The 21,799-nt window shown below is 41.7% G+C and overlaps 2 protein-coding genes across 9 annotated transcripts in view; one reads left to right on the top strand and one right to left on the bottom strand.

Annotated features, from left to right (window-relative positions):
- The window catches only part of THBS4 (thrombospondin 4), a 59,710-nt gene extending 52,351 nt beyond the window's left edge, over positions 1 to 7,359 (top strand). The window contains exons 19-22 of the mRNA XM_073344118.1: positions 108 to 304; positions 1,250 to 1,422; positions 3,658 to 3,797; positions 7,176 to 7,359. Coding sequence (XP_073200219.1) covers positions 108 to 304; positions 1,250 to 1,422; positions 3,658 to 3,797; positions 7,176 to 7,237 — 572 coding nt within the window. The 3' untranslated portion in view covers positions 7,238 to 7,359. The remainder of the gene's footprint in view (positions 1 to 107; positions 305 to 1,249; positions 1,423 to 3,657; positions 3,798 to 7,175) is intronic.
- Positions 1 to 21,799, bottom strand: part of SERINC5 (serine incorporator 5) — an 82,093-nt gene that overhangs the window by 4,800 nt on the left and 55,494 nt on the right. For 2 of the 8 annotated variants that reach the window (XM_073344122.1, XM_073344119.1), the window contains exon 13: positions 15,477 to 15,599. In XM_073344122.1, coding sequence (XP_073200223.1) covers positions 15,477 to 15,599 — 123 coding nt within the window. The other 6 variants (XM_073344120.1, XM_073344121.1, XM_073344125.1 and 3 more) reach the window with 6 other exon arrangements.

The following is a 21,799-nucleotide window of genomic DNA, read 5'->3' as shown; positions in this document are numbered from 1 at the left end:
TGGAGACCATTTTTGTACTCATGTTTTGCAATAGAAAAGCTTTTGGCATGTGGTCAAGTTTTCTGCCAATGATTGGTCTTCACACAGTGTCTATCCATTGCTCCTAGGCTACACAGCTTTCAATGGGGTTGACTTTGAAGGCACCTTTCATGTGAACACGGTGACGGATGATGACTATGCTGGCTTTATTTTTGGTTACCAAGACAGTTCCAGTTTTTATGTGGTAATGTGGAAGCAGACAGAACAGACTTACTGGCAAGCAACTCCATTCAGAGCTGTTGCAGAGCCTGGCATTCAGCTTAAGGTACTGGGCTAAGTAACATCATCAAATTTGGTGGCTCAGTGTTCTCTGTGCAACGGCTATCCAAGCATACAAGGAGTTGGCCATATAATGCCTATGCTATTCTCCCACCATTGCTGGGGACCACCAGCTCTTTCCTAAAGGAAAGGTTAATTTAATATCAGAGTGGTACCTTGCATATGTGCATCACTCTAATAACTTCCAGAGTAGCAGACATGTTAGTCTGTATTGGCAAAAAGAAAAGGAGGACTTGTGGCACCTTAAAGACTAACAAATTTATTTGAGCATAAGCTTTCGTGAGCTACAGCTCACTTCATCGGATGGATCTGATGAAGTGAGCTATAGCTCACGAAAGCTTATGCTCAAATAAATGTGTTAGTCTCTAAGATGCTACGAGTACTCTAATAAGCGTATGGAAATGCAGAGGATAATTTGAATCTACCAAAATGTGTGTGCCAATCAATGCTCATTAAAAATTTATGAGGCAGTTTTCATCGGTTGCCCTAGAGTTGAAATGGGCCCTTTTAATTAGAATAAATACATAAAATCAAACCTGGACACAGATCTCATTCAATTCACTGGTGATGGCCTAAAGGGACCATTTTAAAGAGGCTGTGTGTTTGTCTAAAGCAGAACTTCCCCAAATGTGGTCCATGGCACACTGACTAGTTGCCCATTGAGACCTTCTGGCACATGCTGCTGGCTCCTCCTTGTTCCTAGCTGCTTAATGAAAAGACAGCAAATATTAAATACTTTAATTTCTCCTTGTAAGCAGTGTCTACAATTGGCACAGGGATGTCATGAGCTCATGGATGGGAGGGGAGGTGTGCAGAAGGCAAGTCTTCTAGTAAGATGTGATCCACACTATGAAAAGTGAGAGCTCCTGGTCTAATGCTTAAAGGGAAAATTTTCTTTGTTCACTTTCTAAACAATGCCATATTTGTCTAGGCTGTTAAATCCAAGACTGGCCCTGGCGAACACCTCAGGAATTCACTCTGGCATACTGGGGACACTAATGACCAAGTCAGACTGCTTTGGAAAGACCCCAGAAATGTAGGTTGGAAAGATAAAGTCTCTTATCGATGGTTCTTGCAGCACAGACCCCAGGTTGGATACATCAGGTAGGGACTGGCTTGTTTAAACCTTTGTAGAGCTAAAGAGCAGTTATTATATTTTTTATATTTGTGAAATTCTAGTTAGGGTGGGGTGTTTTTGTTTTTTAGAAAAACCAAACCCCATATAATTACAAGTATTGTCAAATGTCTCTGGGCTTTGTAGCTGCTAAAGACAGACATTGCTATTGTGCCTGGTTTTGCTTTAAAAGTTTTTGAAAATACCAGTGACACCACTTCTAGAAACACATTCAAGTCTTAACATTTCACAGTTATTTGACTTCTGTATAAATATTCCTTAATGTTTATCCCGTGGAATATGTACATATAAACTGTGATAATTTATCCACAACACCCTGTGTAACAAGTAACAGAACTAATCAACCAAAGCTGGCCCCACAGAAAGCGTAAAGATGTAAAACAGAACAGTATCAGTAATTAGCACAGCATGATTATATATGTATACATATATACACACACACACACACGCTATAAGCAGTGTTCGTGTAGCTGTGTTGGTCCCAGGACATTAGAGAGACAAGATGGGTTAGGTAATATCTTTTATTTGACCAACTTCTGCTGCTGAGAGAGACAAGCTTTCAAGCTTACATACAGAACTCTTCTTCAACTAACCTTGTCTATATGAGATATGACCTCAATATGTTCTCTGAGTGTATGTTAGCATAGAAGTTCTTCTTGTCCCTATGATGTTTACAAATTGCCAGGGGCAAGACAAGTAGTCGTGATGGTGGAATTCACACTCTTTGAACAAAGTCTGGAAGTAGTGAGGCCATTACTGCAGTCACCTTTTTAAATATTAAAAGGCAAAAGAGATGTTGAGCCAGTTCTAAGACTATGATTCAGTCAGCGAGAAGCCTTTACAAATTGCTCTTGATTTTTAATCTGTTTTTCAATAGATCGGGATTTACAGATGTAATATGAGCAATGTTGGCTTTGGCTGACATCCATGGAGAGGTGTAGGTCTCCTAAAGAAACAGGGCATTCTATTTTGTTAATATCTAAGAAGGGCAAAAAGACAAAAATGAGAAAGCATTTTAACAAGAAATCATCATTCAGGATCAGGGGTTTGATCTTGGAACATTCAAGTCAATAGAAGTAGGATCTAAAAGTATTATATGAAAAAAAAAACCCAAGTGCACACGGCCCTGCTCCTTGGCCCCATCAGACCAATTGCATATTTGCGCTGTTTTTCAAGTAAGCTGAATAGGGCAAAGGATTTAATAAACTTCAAGATTCATCACAGTTTTTGCAGCTCCCTGCCTTTCAGAGCATGCTGAGTATACAGCCACGCACTCTCTTTTTAGTAACTCCAGTTAAAAATCCTCAGACACCAAAGGAGCGGATAAAGCGAGTCTTATTTAATCCTTCGAGAACAAGGGCCTTCAGAACCAAAAGTGAAAGTCTGAGCCAACGCTTGGACCATAACTCACTACCGTATGTTTTGACTAAGTATAGCAGCCCTGTGGACTATGTAGCATCGCGCATTTCTCGGAGACTTCAGCAAGGCCTAGGAATAGGCACAAAAGCCAAAATAGCCCAGGAGAATTGATAAACTAAAATTCACCAGCTGTGCTATTTTTGAAAACACCCAAATAAACAAAAATCAAGGATGGTAAATCATTCCTTTTTATAATGGTTTTATAACAAGGAAACTCTTGGGGAAGGTATCTGTATTTCCATATGTGTTTGTACAGCTCTTAGCACCATGGAGCCCTGATCCTGATTGGGTCCCAGTGGGCACCACCATCATTTCAATAATAAATACTGATATTTACAGGTAAGTACACAGCTGAACGTTTGGTGCAGCTGGTATGGAGCTAGCATAGCCAACTGACTCCCCCAGTGTGGGGAGCATGCTGGGATGAGAGTGGGCATGTAGGGTTGCCAACTTTCTAATTGCACAAAACCGAACACCTTACCCTGCTGTGGTCAGAACGTACAATGATCCCCAGTGATCCCCAGCTAGCGCAAGGCCTCCTACGGGGCTGTTAGAAGCTAGCCTAATTTGGAGCAACTCTGCCCCTTCTCTTCCCCACGGGCACAGCCCTATCACAGCTGAGAGTTATAACTCTGGTTTCTCTTCAAGTTGATGGTGGTATGGTCCTGAGACCAGTCTAAGGAGCTTGTCACAAGGTAGAAGAAAGATAGATATTAAAAACACTTTTGCAAAGCAACAGTGGCTATCTGAGCGCTGACAGGGGTTGCATTTGTTTTATTCTGAAGGGCAAGATTTTATGAAGGTTCTCAACTGGTGGCAGATTCTGGAGTAACTGTGGACACTACCATGCGTGGAGGAAGACTTGGTGTTTTCTGCTTCTCTCAGGAAAACATTATTTGGTCCAACCTGAAATATCGCTGCAATGGTAACATTTCTCTTAGAGCGACTCAGCTCATGATTATCAAATGACTTACTGTATTAGAGAAGTAGTTTGGGCTCTTTTTAAAAAAAACAAACAAAAAACCAAACAACTTGCAGCCTTCCTTTTCACCAGCAAATGAATCTGTGAAACATTGTGCCTGACACCGGCCTTAGTATGGATCGCGTCTTGCCAGAGGTAGAATAAGCAGCTCAGCTGCTCTGTTGCTCCTGATCTGCAATATACATGTAATCTGCCAGCATAGTCCTGCCCTTATATGGAGCATGCTAACGACACCAAGTAGGTGCAATTAGAAATGTTACTAAAAGACCAAATGACCACCACCTCAGAGCTAACCATACAGCAAATGAGGCGCTGTCCTCGGTCAATTAAATATTATGTCCCCCAGTACACATTGCATTCACTCATACATCCATTGTATGGGATGTTAGCCAACCCACACTCCAGCCAAACTGCTGCTGCTCAAATCAGTTAGTGGAAGGCAGTTTCTTGTACCGGTCTTTACAGTTATAGCTATGAGCTTCCTCCGCATGATGCCTGGCACCACAGCTGAGAAGGAACGCTCATCTGCAGACAGAATTTAGACATTTTACACCTCTTCAGTTTTGGCCAGGGCTCCTTCTAGCTGAACTCAGATCTCCAACGTAGTAAGTTGGCATGAAAATCTCTGAATTAATTTTAAAACAGTAACACAATACATCATAAAACTTGGGCACACTTTACAAAAAACACAATCCTGGGCTGCATCCCCCCAACCTCGCCTAAACCACCACGCTGCCCTGGTGCTCCCATGTACTTTGTGCACACAGCTGTACTTCCCCGTTAGATAATGAGTACACCCTTTCCTTATTGCATGAAATTCTTCTGGAGGAATTGTTCACATGAGGCTATTTCTGTCATATCAACTCATCAGTGGAACACAATCACTTCTCTCAGAGTAACAGCCGTGTTAGTCTGTATTCACAAAAAGAAAAGGAGTACTTGTGGCACCTTAGAGACTAACCAATTTATCTGAGCATAAGCTTTCGTGAGCTACAGCTCACTTCAGCGGATGCATCCGATGAAGTGAGCTGTAGCTCACGAAAGCTTATGCTCAGATAAATTGGTTAGTCTCCAAGGTGCCACAAGTACTCCTTTTCTTTTTGCGAATCACTTCTCTCTTCTCAGACTCAATCTCGGCCTGACCAAACAGTCCCCTGGTATAGTCCCCCCCATGTACTGAAGAAAAGCCAGTCAGTATTTGCTCACTGCAATACTGGCTGACTGAGCTAGTAACTTACATTTTGTGGAATTAAACATTTAAATCCAAGTCTCCAGCCCAGAACTAGTGCCAAGGTGAAATGTTGCATGTTTAATGAGAGTTGCCAGCTTAGAATAGGTGAAGCAGGGCTCTCAGAGCTGCTGGCCTTTCTGCAACTGCTCTGCCTCTAGTTTCAATGACATCACCAGCAGGAGAGTGAATTTGTGTGTGTGTGTGGGGGGGGGGGGGGGTGGAGGGTGAGAAAACCTGGATTTGTGCTGGAAATGGCCCAACCTGATGATCACTTTAGATAAGCTATTACCAGCAGGACAGTGGGTTGGGAGGAGGTATTGTTTCATATTCTCTGTGTATATATAAAGTCTGCTGCAGTTTCCACGGTATGCATCTGATGAAGTGAGCTGTAGCTCACGAAAGCTCATGCTCAAATAAATTGGTTAGTCTCTAAGGTGCCACAAGTACTCCTTTTCTTTTTGCAAATACAGACTAACACGGCTGTTACCCTGAAACCTATCAGAAATGTTGTGATTCAAGCGAAAGACCCAGGATGGCAAGTGTAATTGGCCCCTTCATGAAGTGAGAGTTGTTAAGATTAGAAGTGTGATTTTTCCCAGAAAGCATTCTCCCCCCACCCCCCAGCTTTAGCACTTTTAGAAAAATGGTTCAAAACCGACTGGCTCTGCTTGGCAACAGGCCTGCTTCCCAAGCTACATCACTGACTCTTCCATAGCAAAAGCACTATCTCCACATATTCAGCAGGACTTTCCCTTATGGAAATAGCAGCATTGCCAACTCTCACAATTGTAACACTCTTCTCACAATACTTTCTTCACGCCCCAGTTGCTGGAATCAAATGATCTCAGCTTTCATTTAAAAATTAAAAAATGAAAGAGTTTCGGTCTAGCCCTCACAGTTTCAGATCAAAACTTGAATCCGTTGTCCAAGTAAATCCTAAACACTTAAAAAAATACAGATGGCAAATCAAAAGCCCGCCTTCCCCCCAATTCTTAAGCCAAATTTGTGGTTGACTCATGATTTTTGAAGGCTTAGGTCAAGGCATGGGTCTGAAGCCCCGTACAGCCGAGTACCTCTGGCTGCTCGTTCAGCTATGTGCCTCGGAGGCTTTTGCACCAGCTCCCAGGAGCTTCAAGTGAGAAGCCAGGGGATTTGGCACAAGGGTTTAAGGGGACACTGTTCACTTGAAAACGAGTCAATTTCCAACCAAACGAACTACAGTGATTTTGGCACCATTGACGTGCCAGGTTTTAAAGATTTTATATTGTTTTAATGGGTCCTGTGCCTGTAGCCGTGTGAAAAGCCCACCCAAACAGGGGACGCTGGCTGGCTGCAGGAAGCCGTGCAGCTGAACCGGCGAAGTTCTGACAAAGGCACAGAGTAAACAAAAACAAAGAAATTGTTGCCTTCTTGTCTTTTCCTGTTCAGTCATTCAGGTGCAGTTTGTAATAGGACATTTTCAGACAAATGTGATTTAGAAATTGACACTGTCAACTTCAAGGACTTTTAACCCACTCCCTCCCTCGCTCTCAGTGGCCACAGACTGATAAATCTGGCATGGTATTTAAAACCAGGAGAGAGACATATTCTTCATGACTTGGGGCAAACAGTAGAAAAAAAAACTGCTCGTGAATGTTCAGCTGACTTGGAGAGAGTGTATTTTGGTTCCACTCCATTGCCACAACCAGCTCATTTGGCTGCTCAGCCTTTATTAGCCCACAAATACCTTCAGCTTGAATCATCACAGGCAGGAAATTGGGAGTTGCTTGTTCAGTTATAAAATTCGCTATTTTCCCTGCTGTGGTTTGTTACACAACCAATCACTCTTGTGCATTCCACACAGTGCAAAGGGATAATGTGCCCAATTCTTGAATGGTCTGCAGCTCAAAAGTTATTCATAGAAATGATTCAGCATATTAAAAATTCAGCTCGGGACTTCCACATTCTGCTGAGAGGCAATTCGGATTAGAAAAAGCAGCATTATTTAGCCAATAAGTTATTCGTTCCCAGTTATCCACACTGCTCTAGTTCTAAACACTCATCAGCTACCCAGGAACAAGACTAACCTTTGCTTATTTTCTTGTTTTCAGACACCATCCCTGAGGACTTTCAGGAATTTCAAGCTCAGCAGCTTGGAGGTGGAGATATTTAACACAGAAAGCAAACTGATGTTGCTATTTCAAACAGTAAAGCAATACTTTAAATCCTTATATGATTTTTTGAGGGGGGGGGGCAAGAGTGCACACTGCAGCTTGTTGTGGTTGATATAACTGTCAGACTTCGTGTAAATATGAAAATAAAAAGATGATTAAAATAGACAGGGGCGTCACTGTCTTTTTAAATTAAACTCCATGAGGCAGCAGGCCAAGCAATTTTCAAACGCTTGGCTATGAACTGGGACGCCTACTTCATGTGCGCGCTCACATAAAACAAAGGATGCAACCAGCATGAAATGATCAGTGGTTCTCAGAGTTGTAGAAGTCCAAGTTTGACACAAACTCTTAGGTCATCTAGTCTATGTTCCTGTCACAGCAGGTTTGTTCTCCATGGGTAGCTCTTCTCACGCTCTTTTCCAGTCTAGTTTTTAGTGTCTTTAGTGAGCAAGGAAAGGGTCCCATCCTTTCCCCTGGACTATTCCAGACCACTCCCTAATGGGCTAGTCTGAGAATTGTTTCTGATTTAGTCTAACTTTTCCTTCTAATTTCATCCATGAAAATCCAGCTGTCTACTCACAGAAATGTCTGAAACTAATTCTGCTAACAATGGGGCATGGCCTAAGGCTCTAGCTCTTCAGTTCTCCAAAATTCCTGGCAAGCAGTGTTAATCACATATCTTCTTACTTGCATGCTCCATCTGCGGAAGTCATTTGTGTAGTTAAACATTCAGTGCTTGTCTGTGTCTGTTCAGAGTACAAATCAGCACGTAGAATAGTCTGTTCTTAAAAGGAGCTGCACTGGCCTATTTGAGTGTCACTTTGGAAAATCTTCAAAACAGCATTAAGAGAGGTTTCAGAGTAGCAGCCATGTTAGTCTGTATCCGCAAAAAGAACAGGGGTACTTGTGGCACCTTAGAGACTAACAAATTTATTTGAGCATAAGCTTTCATGGGCTACAGCCCACTTCATCGGATGCATAGAATGGAACATATAGTAAGAAGCTATTTATACATACAGAGAACATGAAACAACGGGTGTTACCATACACACTATAATGAGAGCGATCAGGTAAGGTGAGCTATTACCAGCAGGAGAGAAAACAAACTTTTTGTAGTGATAATCAAGATGGGCCATTTCCAGCAGTTGAAAAGAACGTGTGAGGAACAGTAGCGGGGAAGAATAAACATGGGGAAATAGTTTTACTTTGTGTAATGACACATCCACTCCCAGTCTTTATTCAAGCCTAATTTTAATGGTGTCCAGTTTGCAAATTAATTCCAATTCAGCAGTCTCTCGCTGGAGTCTGTTTTTGAAGTTTTTTTGTTGAAGAATTGGGACTTTTAGGTCTGTAATTGAGTGACCAGAGAGATTGAAATGTTCTCCAACTGGTTTTTGAATGTTATAATTTTTGATGTCTGATTTGTGTCCATTTATTCTTTTACGTAGAGACTGTCCGGTCTGGCCAATGTACATGGCAGAGGGGCATTGCTGGCACATGATGGCATATATCACATTGGTAAATGTGTAGGTGATATGTCTATTCAGGGGACACCATCATAGGGCCTAATCACATCAGCCACACTATCATGTGGGTTCCTAATGAGAGCGATTACAGCTATTGGGGAGATTAGTCATCTTAAGGAACATAGATGGAGGGAGGGGGCAGAGAGTATGGAGTTTTCAGGAGTCCCATCATGTTCCCCAAAGGTTAGAAAATGCCTCTTTCCCTCATCTCCCAGCAGCCTGGCAGAAAATCTTGGAATATGGCTGGTCCCTAAGGTATTAGACACCTTAGGCCAAATGAGGACTGGTTGTGCTTAAACATCAGCACAATGGCTTGTGGGGGGAAGATAGGGTACCACAAGCCATAAAGGATATGAACATCAAAACGTATTAAAACAAAAGGAGATTGAAGTGATTGGAACAACTGCAGAATAAGTTCTCTTTTTAGTGCTGCTGGTGAGGCGTTCGCACAGTGCAGGTGTATTTTGGGTTCTTGCTGTTCATGTTTTGCAAGTTCTTGCTGAACATGTTTATGCAGAGAGTCCATGCAGCTTCCATGCCAGTAGATCTATTATCGACATGGTCTTTGCATAGAGGCAACTGCAAGAAAAGTGTCAAGAACAAGGAAAAACCTTTCTGTGTGGCCTTCATAGATCTTACAACAGCTTTTGACCTGGGCAGAAGAAAGGTCTTTTTCACTTGCTAGAAAGAATTGGCTCCCCACCCCACCCCAATCCTCACTGTGATTCAATCCTTCTATGATGGCATGAAGGCTACAGTACAGTATGATGGGGATTAATCTAATCCACAGGGGTGTCGAACAGGGATTCTTCGGTCTTTTCTTCTCTGCCTCTTTGGCATGCTTCTCATCTAGCCCCAAGGTCATACATCTTCATCCAAGAGCAAATGGAAAACTCTTCAGCATTGCACACTTTAGAGCAAAAGGCAAAGTCAGTCACCAACATCACAGGGCTCATCACAGACAATGAAGAGGAGCTTCAACAACTTTTCAGTAGTGTTGTGACAACTTGTTATGAATCTGGACTAATCGTCTAAAGACAATGTTTATGGCACAAGACATGTTTGCTGCACCAGAGATATCAATAGCTGAAACCATGCTAGAAGTTGTGCACAAAGGTTCTGCGATCTAGGATCAACCGTATTAGTAATCTCGAGATAAGTTATCAAAGTTAATTCTCACATCAGAAAATCAGCTACCACATTCGGTCAATTGACCGAGCACATGTCGAATCACAGGAAACTAACATTGAACATCAGGATACAGGTCTACCAGCCATGCGCTGCTGTACGGTGGGGAGACCTGGCCCACTTGCAGCAGGCATGGAGGAAAGCTAAACACCTTCCACTCATTGGGGGAAGAAAAAAAAAAAAAAGTGACACCTGAGAAAGCAAAATTGCCAAGTCTAATCACTACATGCAAACACAGATGTTGCCCTTAGCTTGGTCATCTGCACTGGATGGACTATGGACGCATTTCAAAGGATCTCCTATGAGGAGAACTTGCGATGCCAAAGCTACTGGGCCAACCAAAGCTCAGGTTCAAGGACGTTTGCAAGAAGGATTTGAAAACTTTCAACATCAACCCCACAAGTGGGGAGATGCAGCTAGCATGCGGGAGTCCTGCGCTATGCCAGGGAGCCAGAGGCTGAAAAGACATGGCTGCGAGAGGAAAGCACAGCAAGACTTAAGCACTAGTAGTGCACCAGCTTCATCCTCTGGTGGTGCACTGTATGCCTGCACTATTTGTGACAAGGACTGCCACTCGAGAACTGAACTGTTAAGCCACTCGCGATACTGCCACAGGACACGCAGTAAGTGAGCTGCTTTGGCGCTTACATCATCATCTTTTGAGATTTGCCACCAGGTCAAATTTATCTGGATTGGTGTCAGAGTTACACCAAGGAAAATTTGTCCCCTCATAGCCTAAAAGTTAGCACACCAATAGCGTTTTCCTCAATCTCCTAGCCCCATTCTGTACAATACCTAGTTTCTATTCTTCAAGTCCGTACAGACACACTTCCTGAATGAATTCACCGACCTATGCAGATGGTGACTTTTACTCCCCTTGAGAGAAATCTGAGGATTCAAATCCACGGCCATGTAACTATCCAGACTTGCATACACAGCCATGGAGAAGCTGCCATCAATGGGGTGGAATGTGGCAGGAGTTCTGCATCAGCAGCAGTGCTCAACAGTTTTCACAGAGGATGTGAGGAGCAAAGTCTACAGCTGGAGCTACCAGGGGGATATATTATGGATGCGGATTGCTGGGATTTGGTTGCTGATTTGGTCACTAACACACCAACTTAGAAACTTGCATCACCCTGTCTGCATTTTGCCAGCATTACCCAACACTCATTTGGGGAAGAAAAATGAGAGGGGAACTTTCTGACTCCACCCTTGCAGGCTTGAGAAGGGATACAGAGCATGGGGCCGATATGAAGTTGGGCAAGCATGGCAGGACAAACGAAGCAGCAGAATTAATTTTCCCCACTTTCATTCTTCCAACCTTTGCATCAAAGTGGAAATGCTGAAACCTTCTTTCAGTTTTAAAAAGGACAAAGGATGGTTCTGTGGATAAAACTCAGAATGAGTCAGGAGATCTGAGCTGTATTCCTGTACTATGGCTTTGGCAAGTTAAAATCCAAGTTACAGTTCCACAGCTGTAAAATGGGCCTAGTCATTTTTCTCCCATAGGTGTTGTGAGGGTAAATTCTACTTGAATGAAAGTACCCCCTGAAAAGCACTTTGCATTCTCCAATGGCCACCAAGTGATTACCCCTGGATCAAAGATCTCATGGTCAGTGCCACAATTTGTTAACTCTTTCATTAACATGACAAATGGTAAAATACCACTGTAAATAGATGTCAGAAGCTTCAGTTCCTCACAGACCTTCAAGGAAGATTAAGTACAAATCATCAAACCCAAGCAGCCAGGATTTCCCTTTAATAGGAATATGCAGAATTCTGGAAATAGGAGTTGTAAATTCAGAGGTAAGGCTGCACTGAGATTTTGCAGTGAAGAATTGGAATCCCTGTTTTACACTTAAAGGATTGAGTTTAGTCTCCATATTTGGCACAATCTCTCTTTACACGAGAGCTGAAATTTGCATCTCTTTAGGATTATATTTACTAACTTTTGCAGAGGAAACAGTACTATACTCCTTGTGGAAGTTTGGCCCTTCTTTCCTAACATTTCTGTAAATTCCTCCAGCTAAGCCACCAAAGTCCCAAAAATGCCAAACTTTTTCACACATCTCAAACATAGCAGGCTACTTGGTTTTATATTTAAGTTTAAAATGTCAACAGGTAGTTATAACTGTTGAGTTTCAAAGCATTGCCAACTCACGATTTTATCAAGTCTCATGACAGTTTGCTTTTCTTTAAGCTCCAGGGGTCAAGAGATTCCATAAGAATCTAAGCTTTCATTTAGAGAAGGTAAGTTTCTAGCCCTCATAGAAATGTAGGGCAGGAAGGGACCTTGAGAGGTTATCTAGCAGCCACCCCCCACCATGCTCAGGCAGGACCCAGTATACCAAGACCATCCCTGACAGGTGTTTAAACTGTTCTAAAAGACTATCAATGACAGGGATTCTACTGCCTCCTTTGGAAACCTACTTCACGGCTTAACTACCCTTACAGTTAGAAAGTTTCTCCTGGTACCTAACCTAAATCTCCCTTGCTGCAGATTAAGCCCAGTGTTTCTTGTCCTACCTTCAGGGCACATACAGAACAACTGATCACCGCTTTCTTTGCTACAGACCTAACGTATGAGAAAACTGCTATCAGGTCCCTCCTCAATCTTTACTAAAGACTGAGCATGCTCAGATACTTTTAACCTTTCCTCAGAGATCAGCTTTCCTAAACCTTTTTTCATTTTTGTTGCTCTCCTATGGACAAAGTGTGGCACCTAGAATTAGACACAGTACTCTAGCTGAGGCCTCACCAGTGCCAAGTAAAGCGTGACAACTACCTCCTGTGTCTTACAGATGACACTCTTGTGAGAACACCCCAGCATATTTGACTCCTTTGCAACTGTGTCACCTTGTTGACTCAAATACAATTTGTGACCCACTATAGCCCCCATAAATGCCATAACTCATCGTTGTAGAGACAAACTTTGAACATGTGATTGGAGTACACCCTGACGGCTAAGAAACAAGGCAAAGATGACCTGCAGAATGTTGGGGTTTTTTTTAAAACAACCGTCTTGATTTAAGCCAATCATGATTTTGAGGTCTGACTCAAGGTTTTTGAATACTTGGGGCTGCCATTAGTACTTTCACCAGCTACTTTGTTACATCAGCTAGATCTGTTTGCAACAACATTTTGTCAAAAAGCTTTGGTTAAAAGTTTCTTTTTAGCGGTGCTCAACTGGGCCCCCACTGGTTTGCCAAGGCAGGGCTCCTCTCCTCTCTACTTGTCCACTCAACATTGAATAGGATTTGAAAAGATTGAGGCTCTCTCTCTCATGGATGCTGTTCAGTCATGGTATTAACTACGGTGCAGACATCTGTCACAAAAATTTGACTGTGTACAAAGTGTTTATTTTTCAGATTTTCCCCAAGAGTAAAATAGCTGAAAATTGAAGACATCTCTCACAACTGATACCACATGTTATTCGGTTTGAAAATGGGAAGTAAGGAAGAACTCTTGGTTACACAAATTCAGGGAAAATTTGAAATAGACTGCTTAGGAAAATTCCATCCAGCGCAGGGTCTTGTTTGTCTCTTGCAAAATGGAGAAGGGGGCAGGGAGTGGTTATAGCTAGAAGTGTGGGTCCCACCACTGACCAGTAGTTAAGGGTACTAATAACCACCTCTCCACTGTTACAGTTCCATAGTTTCCCAGATGATTGCCATGTTTGCATGGACATGCAAAGCCAAAATTAACATTTTTCTTAATGAATACTTATTGAAAGCTGCTTCAGACACTTTGTAGAGCAGCTGTTAGCGTAGTACAGCTCCATGGGAATGGTAACATTTAATCAGCACATTCATGCCAAGGGGGAGTGTTATCTTTCCTGGCACTCAGAGGCAAAAATTTCCACTGCAGCAGCAGTATAGCCAGAAAGGAGCTCATTACAAAGCACCCCAGCATGCAGTCTGGCACTTCTTTTCCAAGCTCACCACAGACACTGAGGCCTGGTCTACACTACAGGGTTAGGTGGACATAAGCTGCCTTGTGTCGACCTAGCTGTGGAAGCGTCTTCACTTAAATTTGGCTCCAGTTGACCTAATCGCCTCTCTGTGCCGATTTAGTAACACCACCTCCCTGATCGGCAGAGAGTCACAGTCAATGTAACTAGGTGGAGACAGGGTCAGTGTAGACACGTGTTGCTTATGTCAACTGTTACTGGCCTCCAGGAGCCATCCCACAGTGCCAATACAATTGACACACGCGCTCCTGGTGAGAGCACACACTGCTGACACAAGGAGCCAAGTGTGCGCGCACACAATTAATTTAACAACTGCGGTGGCTGTATGCCACTGCAAGTTAGGTCAACATAATTTTGTAGTGTAGACAGAGCAGGGGGTGAGGAAGGGGTCCATAATTTAGCCCCCAGGGCTGTCTTCAGTAAAATGCGGGTTAGTGTCTTTGCGCTTAGCTTGGGAAAGAAGTTGCGCCAGGCTGCAAGCTGGGGTGCTGTGCAATACATTTCTTGGGGACTACACTGCTGCAACAGCAAAATTCTGCCTTTGATGGCCTGGAAAAACAACATTCCTCCTTGGTATAAATATTCTAGAGGTTAAATATTACCATTCCCCTTGATTTGCACTGCAAGAACAGCTTCAGTACAAGAGCCAGTAGCTCTATTAGGTCTTTCAGTTTTAAAGGACGAAGGATGGTTCTGTGGATAAAACTCAGAATAAGTTGATTAGCCCCATTTTACAGATAGGAAACAAGACCAGGAGATTAAGTGACTTCAACAAGGCCTCAGAAGGAGCATCAGAGTCCAAGTGAGAAGATCTGAGTGGGATCTCACAACAGCCCTGTCACCACCAGGGCGGACCCGGCAGCATTGCCCCTACAAAATATTTAGGGGCCTGCCATAGAATTGAAGGAGCTGTGGCCATCGGCTTCATGGGACCAGAAGGCCAACTGTAGGAAAAACTAGTGTGACAAACTGAACATTATAGGGAGTTCTATTTTTAAAGCTCTCACTGCAATGAAGGAGGCTAGAAATGTTCAGTCAGAAAAAGGAGTAAGCTGGGCTACACCTGGAAATCTACAGGCTCCCATTCAAGCACATTCAAGAGAGCTGTGCTGCTACAGCCTTGAGACCCTGGAGACTGATGGCTACTCTATTCCTATGCTTGAGGCATTCACCCTCTTTGTGCTCACCACCCAGGCTGGAGGCAGGCAGGCCCTGCGGTGTAAGTTAGCCTAGTGCTCTGCCTTATTCTCTGCTTCCCATGGATCCCTCTGGTTCCTGGAGAGCAGAGAATATCAATAGCGCCGTGCACTCCCGTGGGGTTCCTGGCATAGGAGGCAGATCAGGGATTGGGATTGGAAGTGGAGTTGGGCTGGTGCGGGGCCTTCACCACAGCTCTCTGCTAGCCAGAAAGGTTCCTCTGCACAGAGGCCATTTTCAGAAATGATCTATGCCAGGGCAGGATCAGGCCCTAGATCTCCAAATCAAAACTCTTCCCTTACTACAGGTCCTGGTACAGGCCTGTTCTTTTCACATTCTCCTTTGGGAAGCACTCACCTGCTCAGCTTGTCCCATCACTGACTCACAGGATCTATTCAAACATGAAAAATGTTCTGCCAAGTAGCCAGGCAGAGGAGTGGGTGGATAATATTGGCCAGAAAAGGCAGTCAGAACACCACGCTGCAAAAAGAGAAGAAATCAAAATGCAGGTATCTTAGAATATCGACAGTTTGTAGCTGTAGCAGTTTAAAAGCAGCACAACTCTCTAGTGCCAACATCCCACAGTAGGGGGTGCTACTGTTTTAACTACGTTTGTTGCTATATAGTCAGTGGTACAAAAACTGTGCAGACCAGAAAATGTTAATAGTGAGCAGCATGGTTTCTGTTCAGTTTTAGAGGTAGCCTTTAGACCTAGGAATATGGCAGTCTGGATAGAACAGTGAAGTAGAACTCTCGGTTTTCTAGGTTCAGTTTTATCTGATTGTTGTGCAATCTTGGGTTAAGTGAATCACTCTGCTTCGACCTACCCATCTTTAAAATGATTATATCAGCACCTACTTGGCAGGAAAATATAAGCTAAAAACACTGTCAAAAGAAGGGAATTGTAATTGCAATCTCTTCGTCAGTCATTTGACCAGATTCCACTGACAGATCTGTCACGACTATTCATATTCTGGTGGAGCATGAGTGAATGTCACATGTCCAACAGATAAACAGACCAGCTCATACAACTGGCAATAGATATGAAGTCCATACATTACTGCAGGACAGACTTCAGAAATTCTCAGACAAATTCCCAAACACAGAAAAACATTTAATAAAAATGAAATTTTCCCTCAACCAGTTATGCCCTAAAGATGTATCTGCCAAAGAACTAAATAAATTTAATACAAACTTTATTAAATTACACAGTTAGATTTCTAAAACTTTGTACATGTAAAACAATTCATTGTAATTTCAAACAGGCAGAACTTCATTGGTCTATTAAACATTAAAACTATAACAGCTTACACTATCCATATATAAAAGAAATGTTTCTTGAAAACCCATTAACATGCTTTAAAAAGACAAAACTGTTTATAGTTGATTTTGCAATTAAGAAATTAAGTTCTGAAATCCTTAACAGCTCTCAAACTTCAAAAACAGTCAAAGTTGCTACAGATCATAACATTCACAAACAGTTAAATAAGCTTAAACTAGCAAACATCCATGTTATTGGAATAAAATTTTTTAAAAAAGTACACCAAGAGATAAAAAAGCTTATTTGAAATTTTTTTTTAAATTAAAAAGAACTTTAAAAAAAAGACTCACATTTAAAAAAAAACATTTTAAAATGTTAAGTTTTGGATATTTTGCATCCCCCATTTTTGGAAAGGACATGGAAAATTAAACTTCAATTTGTGGTAAATAAAGCAGTACAATGGACCTTATTTCTTGTCAATAATTTTCTGGATTTTTATATTCTAAATTTTGGTACTAGGCTCAAGCTGAAAGTATCTCTAACAAATTAATTCTCTTTACATCAGGCTCACAAATACCGCCCAATAACATCTAAACATCTGGATATATTTCAGTAGGAGAAAAATAAAAAGTTAAGGTATGAGTAACGTTACATGATTTCCTTATGGTTTTCCAAAATGTGTCTACGCTTCGGATTGAGAATTCTTTGGCAAACATACAACTACAGTACTGCACCCCCCAGCTTTGATTTATCAGAACCTCAAAATGCTGAAAAGACTTCAAGACTGACAATAGCAGTTAAGAGATTTGTGCAAATGGCTTCTGATCTACAGTAGTCAGAGCAGGAAAAACTGACTTATTTCCCCAAGTCATGTGTTTGAAATACACAATTTCAAACTATATGATTTATAAAACATTGACAGATGTGGAACAGCTTTAAGTCACATTAAAAACCATAACTATTAGTGAGGTTAGTGGGTTTAAGGTCTACTTCAAAAGCTAGAAAGCCTCCTCCCATGTTAGAGATTGAATCATCATGACAGGCCTCACTAATCCAAGCCAACTGACATATCTGTGACATATCTGTGATATAGATATCCCTCATTTCTGGCATTTCCCTTTCAGATGTGGGAAGTACAATAATACATGTTAACAGGGGATTGGAGGGTTGGGAGTCAAATATAAAAATGTCAAGGCCTTTAAAATGTATGGTCCCTGTGATTCCCTTTTATAGAGGCAAGTAAAGCACCAGTGTAGACAATGTTTACACAATCCTTTAAAAACCAGAATATTAAGAGAATAAAATTCCACTGCATTCATGATGCATTTTCCTCCTTCAGGAGGTTCCGGAGTGGAAGGGCTAGATTCTGCTTTACAGAGATCGGAAAAATATAATTTTAGCATGGAGGCAAAAAGTAGGTGGGTCTGCTGTTTTGAATACTGGAACTGATCCCCATTTCCCTTTCAAGTCCCAAAGAGAAAAGATCACCAGGTACAAATTACGAAACTCTGCTGTTTACTATCACTGAAAACATTTCCCAATTTTAGCAACTAGGAGTAGGAATCTGGCCAGTTTTCAGTTGCTTATATTTCCTTAAGATACCAAGGAGAGAGAAGGCTAACAAAACAAGGACCTACAAATGGAGGAAGACACAAATATTTCTGGAGACCAAAATTAAGACTAAAGTGAGGACATTGTAAGTACTATCAAGCCTCAGTTGCAGATAAGTTTTCTAGTTTACCACATGAAAGATGCATATGAGGGTGCCCAATAACATTTTACAATCCTGTTTTGGAGAAAAACCGAATAGCTTAGAGTGTTAGAAATAATTAGGAAAGTCAGTGGATTGTTTTGTTACTGATCTGATTAAAGCTTCCAGGTCAGTTTTTGAAACGTGCTGATAGACCTGGTGTACTAGCCAAGTTACAAGCAGGGTAATTACATTCCGATTGCCTACATTCTCCTGATGCATTGATTGGAAATAAAGGACTGCCAGAGACTAAACTTTTGCATGATGGTGCTAATGCTTTCCTGATCGGAGCGATCCATCACAGTTTCAGGGTTAAATGCTCTTCCCCACCCCCAGTCTTCCTCAAGGGCACCAGCTTAAAGTTTCAGACTTCCAGCTGTCACCTTCCCTGGACAACAGTGTCTCTTTCCATCCAGACTGGGAGGTTAGGTTTGCAGTTCTTCCCTCTGCATTTCAGTGGGATTTCCCCAGCAGGTCTGGCCAGTTAACCTTTCTACAAGGGGTAGAACAGTGTGCACCAGTTACCAACCATCCTTCACAAAGCAAAGCACATTTATTCTTAGGGTAAAAGCATTACAGAGAAAACATACAAAAAATAAACACTCCTATACACATGCTAAAAATTTTTTCCAGAGGTCACCAGTAGTCTTATGGGGGTCCTATTAAGCCAAGATTTCTCCAATCTTTCTGCAAGGGTTGGGCCATCTTTGGATAGAAGGTCCTGTTTGCTGGATCAGAAAGGCCCTGTATCAATTTAAACTCAAGACTTTTTATGCCAAAAGCCCTGTGCCTGTTGGTTTCCAGGAACCCAGTTTGAACCAGTGCATGCAAATATCCCCAAAGGTTGGTACCTCTCTGGAGGTGTTTGCAACTAGAGTGATTCATCTTAATCACTCTCTACTGTTTTAGTTCCCTGATGGGTATACATGAAAATCCAGACTACCACAGTAAAGCTTTAACAAAATTAAATGGGTAAGTAATTGACTTAATATTTTTAAAAAGCCAATCCAAATTTCAATTGAAATTATTGAAGTCTGAAGTGATTTAAAGAGTTCAAAGCTTAGCATATAAAATGTTGTGATCCTTTCAAATGTAAGCACAATTTACATTTACATGTCCCAGCATCTGCCTGCTCATGGAGCCTGAATACTTTGAGGAACTATCACACTGTGGGAAAATGGAGCACAGACAAGTCCATTTGCCTTTCACTTGGTCCTTATAAGTGTTTTTGGCCTTGTTTGCTAATCCAGCTATTTTGGTTAGGAGGCTTGCTCTCTCCAAAGTCTCCTTGACTTCTAATTGGAGTGAATTTGGGTTCTCACAATTGCTTTCATGGTCATTGCTGACACAAATAAAGGAATGGGAGTTTGCTCCAGGCTCAAGCACAAGTGCAGCAGGAAAGAAGAAAAAATTATTCAGAACCAATGTAGTTTCTGAAGTAGAGGAAAACCTCAACAAAACACAAACTTACTGCAAAGCAAAACCATGTTTCCTCCAATACAAGGGACCGTCTTGAAATAAAACTTGAGCAAGCATTTTAATTTAAATACAAATTAAACTGGAATGGACTTCTGGAAGGAGGAACAAAGGAAGAATGGGTTTAGCCTATTAACAGTAATAGGCTTCCCATTCTCAGAGGTGGAACAGCTCTTTGTGAAAGTGGGTAGCTTTCAAGATTCTTGCAAATTTTAAAAGGCAGACTAACACAACCCATTTAAACCTCAGTTCCACAATAAGTCAAAAGAACAAAGATATATACAAGGCACATGGCAGGGCAAAAGAGAGTACTGGGTGTCTACCAGTAGGTGCGGCTATCTAGCTTACACAATAAATGCATGGGGAGATAAAGTTCTCCTCTTACTTATTTAGCTACTGTCCTAATACATGACTCATGACAAGCATTTTATAGAACACTGAAGCATTAGACACTAAGAGCTTCTCATTCCATCCTCTAAAAAGTCTTTCCATAGCATCTCCTATTCCTGATTACTACAGAGCAGTAGCTTGCATCAGAGTCCTACCACAGAATTTTGTCAAGTATAGATTCAAAAAAACAGGAGTCTTTCATATGCACAGTAAGTATTAGCACATCTTAAGGTCGGAGGTGGTGTATGAGGCAGCACCATTGAATCATAGGCTCAGTTCAGTTCTTCCAGTTTGAGTCTCAACTGAATTATTATTTATGGCAGAGATATGTCTAATAGGCACTTTTAAAAATGCATGTTCACCTGAGCAGATAATGATCAATGAGCTGGATATCCTGAATTGTGACAGACCCTAACACGTGACTTTAGGAATCACACAAATAGCTGTCAACAGGAAGTTCACAGTAGAATTTTTTAAAAACTACACTAAGCCCCCTAATATTCCCCTGGCCTGCAGGAGGGAATACATTGATTGAGGAAACTCCATGGGCCTACACTCAAGGAGACCCAAGGTGATGTCATCTTCTCCAGACAGGGGAAACAGGCACACCTTTCCATCTGCACAGATGTCCGGTGATCCAAATGGATCTTGGACATCTGTATAAAGGAACAGCCCCTGCAAGTTACTCTCTGGGCGTTCTCCTTCTGGTAGCATGGCTCACACAACGTTAGTTTGGAGTGGGATAATGCAGTGTAGAGTCATCCTCCACTGCTCCCTTTGCATCCTACCCAAATTCTGCAAACCCTATGCACATGTACTTTGTGAGACGGGCCTGTGTGGTGGACTCAGGGATGCAAGTTCAGGAGGAGAAAGAATGACTGTTGCCTCTTCTTTCCTTATGCGGCCATCATTTCCTCTGTGCAAAATAGCTATTGCCCTGCATAAACTGAACTACAATGAGTATGCAGTATATACACATAAGGATTTTTTTTTTGTATACAGATATTGCCTATAGTCTCGCTATTAGTGGATGCCTTGGCCAATACACATTTTAAAAGATACCTGAAGGAGTTAAGCCATAATATAGTCACAAAAACATTAATATTTTAATACACTTGTTTTTCATACCATGGATGTATATGACACCTCAATACTACACTTACAGATATTTGAACATTAGGGAATTTCATTCAGATTTTCTGGACTGTACCTTGATTGCAGTTCAGAGTCCTAAAACCAAATCAAAACAGTTTGAAAAACCTATAATTATACAAATCAGAAGAAAATTTGGAATTTCAGTTTATCAGCTCTCGACTGGCTAAACACTAGCGATAATTTCTTCTCGTTTGAAAAAATAATTCTTTTTTTTTTTTTTTTTAATAATTACAGTGTATCTGAATGTTCTATACAATTTGCCCAAAGTTGCAGCTTTTCCTGTTCTTCTCACTGTAAACATTACAATTTGGGCAAGATGACCCCTAGTTGTTATCTCATGGTCCTTACTCTCTTGCTTTATTTCAGATTTCAATGGGACTCTAAACAGGTGCGCGGTCTCCGTGCAGGATCAGAGCCTTCAAAATGGAAGCATAATCAATCAAAACCCAGAAAACTATTTATTCACCTTTGTAACATAACAAAACTTATTTAAACTGAAGTGGTGTTGGGGTGTGGGTGAGAGAAAATGGGGAAAGATTCACGGCCATACCAAAGAAACCCACACATCAGTTTTCAGCATGGAGGGGATTCTGATGGATATCTAAGCCCCTGGGAACAGTGGGGTTAGTAGCATAAGTTTATAGGACT

Source organism: Lepidochelys kempii, chromosome 5 (genome assembly GCF_965140265.1).
Source record: "Lepidochelys kempii isolate rLepKem1 chromosome 5, rLepKem1.hap2, whole genome shotgun sequence".
In the NCBI taxonomy this organism is placed as follows: domain Eukaryota; kingdom Metazoa; phylum Chordata; order Testudines; family Cheloniidae; genus Lepidochelys; species Lepidochelys kempii.
This window is presented reverse-complemented; position numbering and strand designations above follow the sequence as displayed.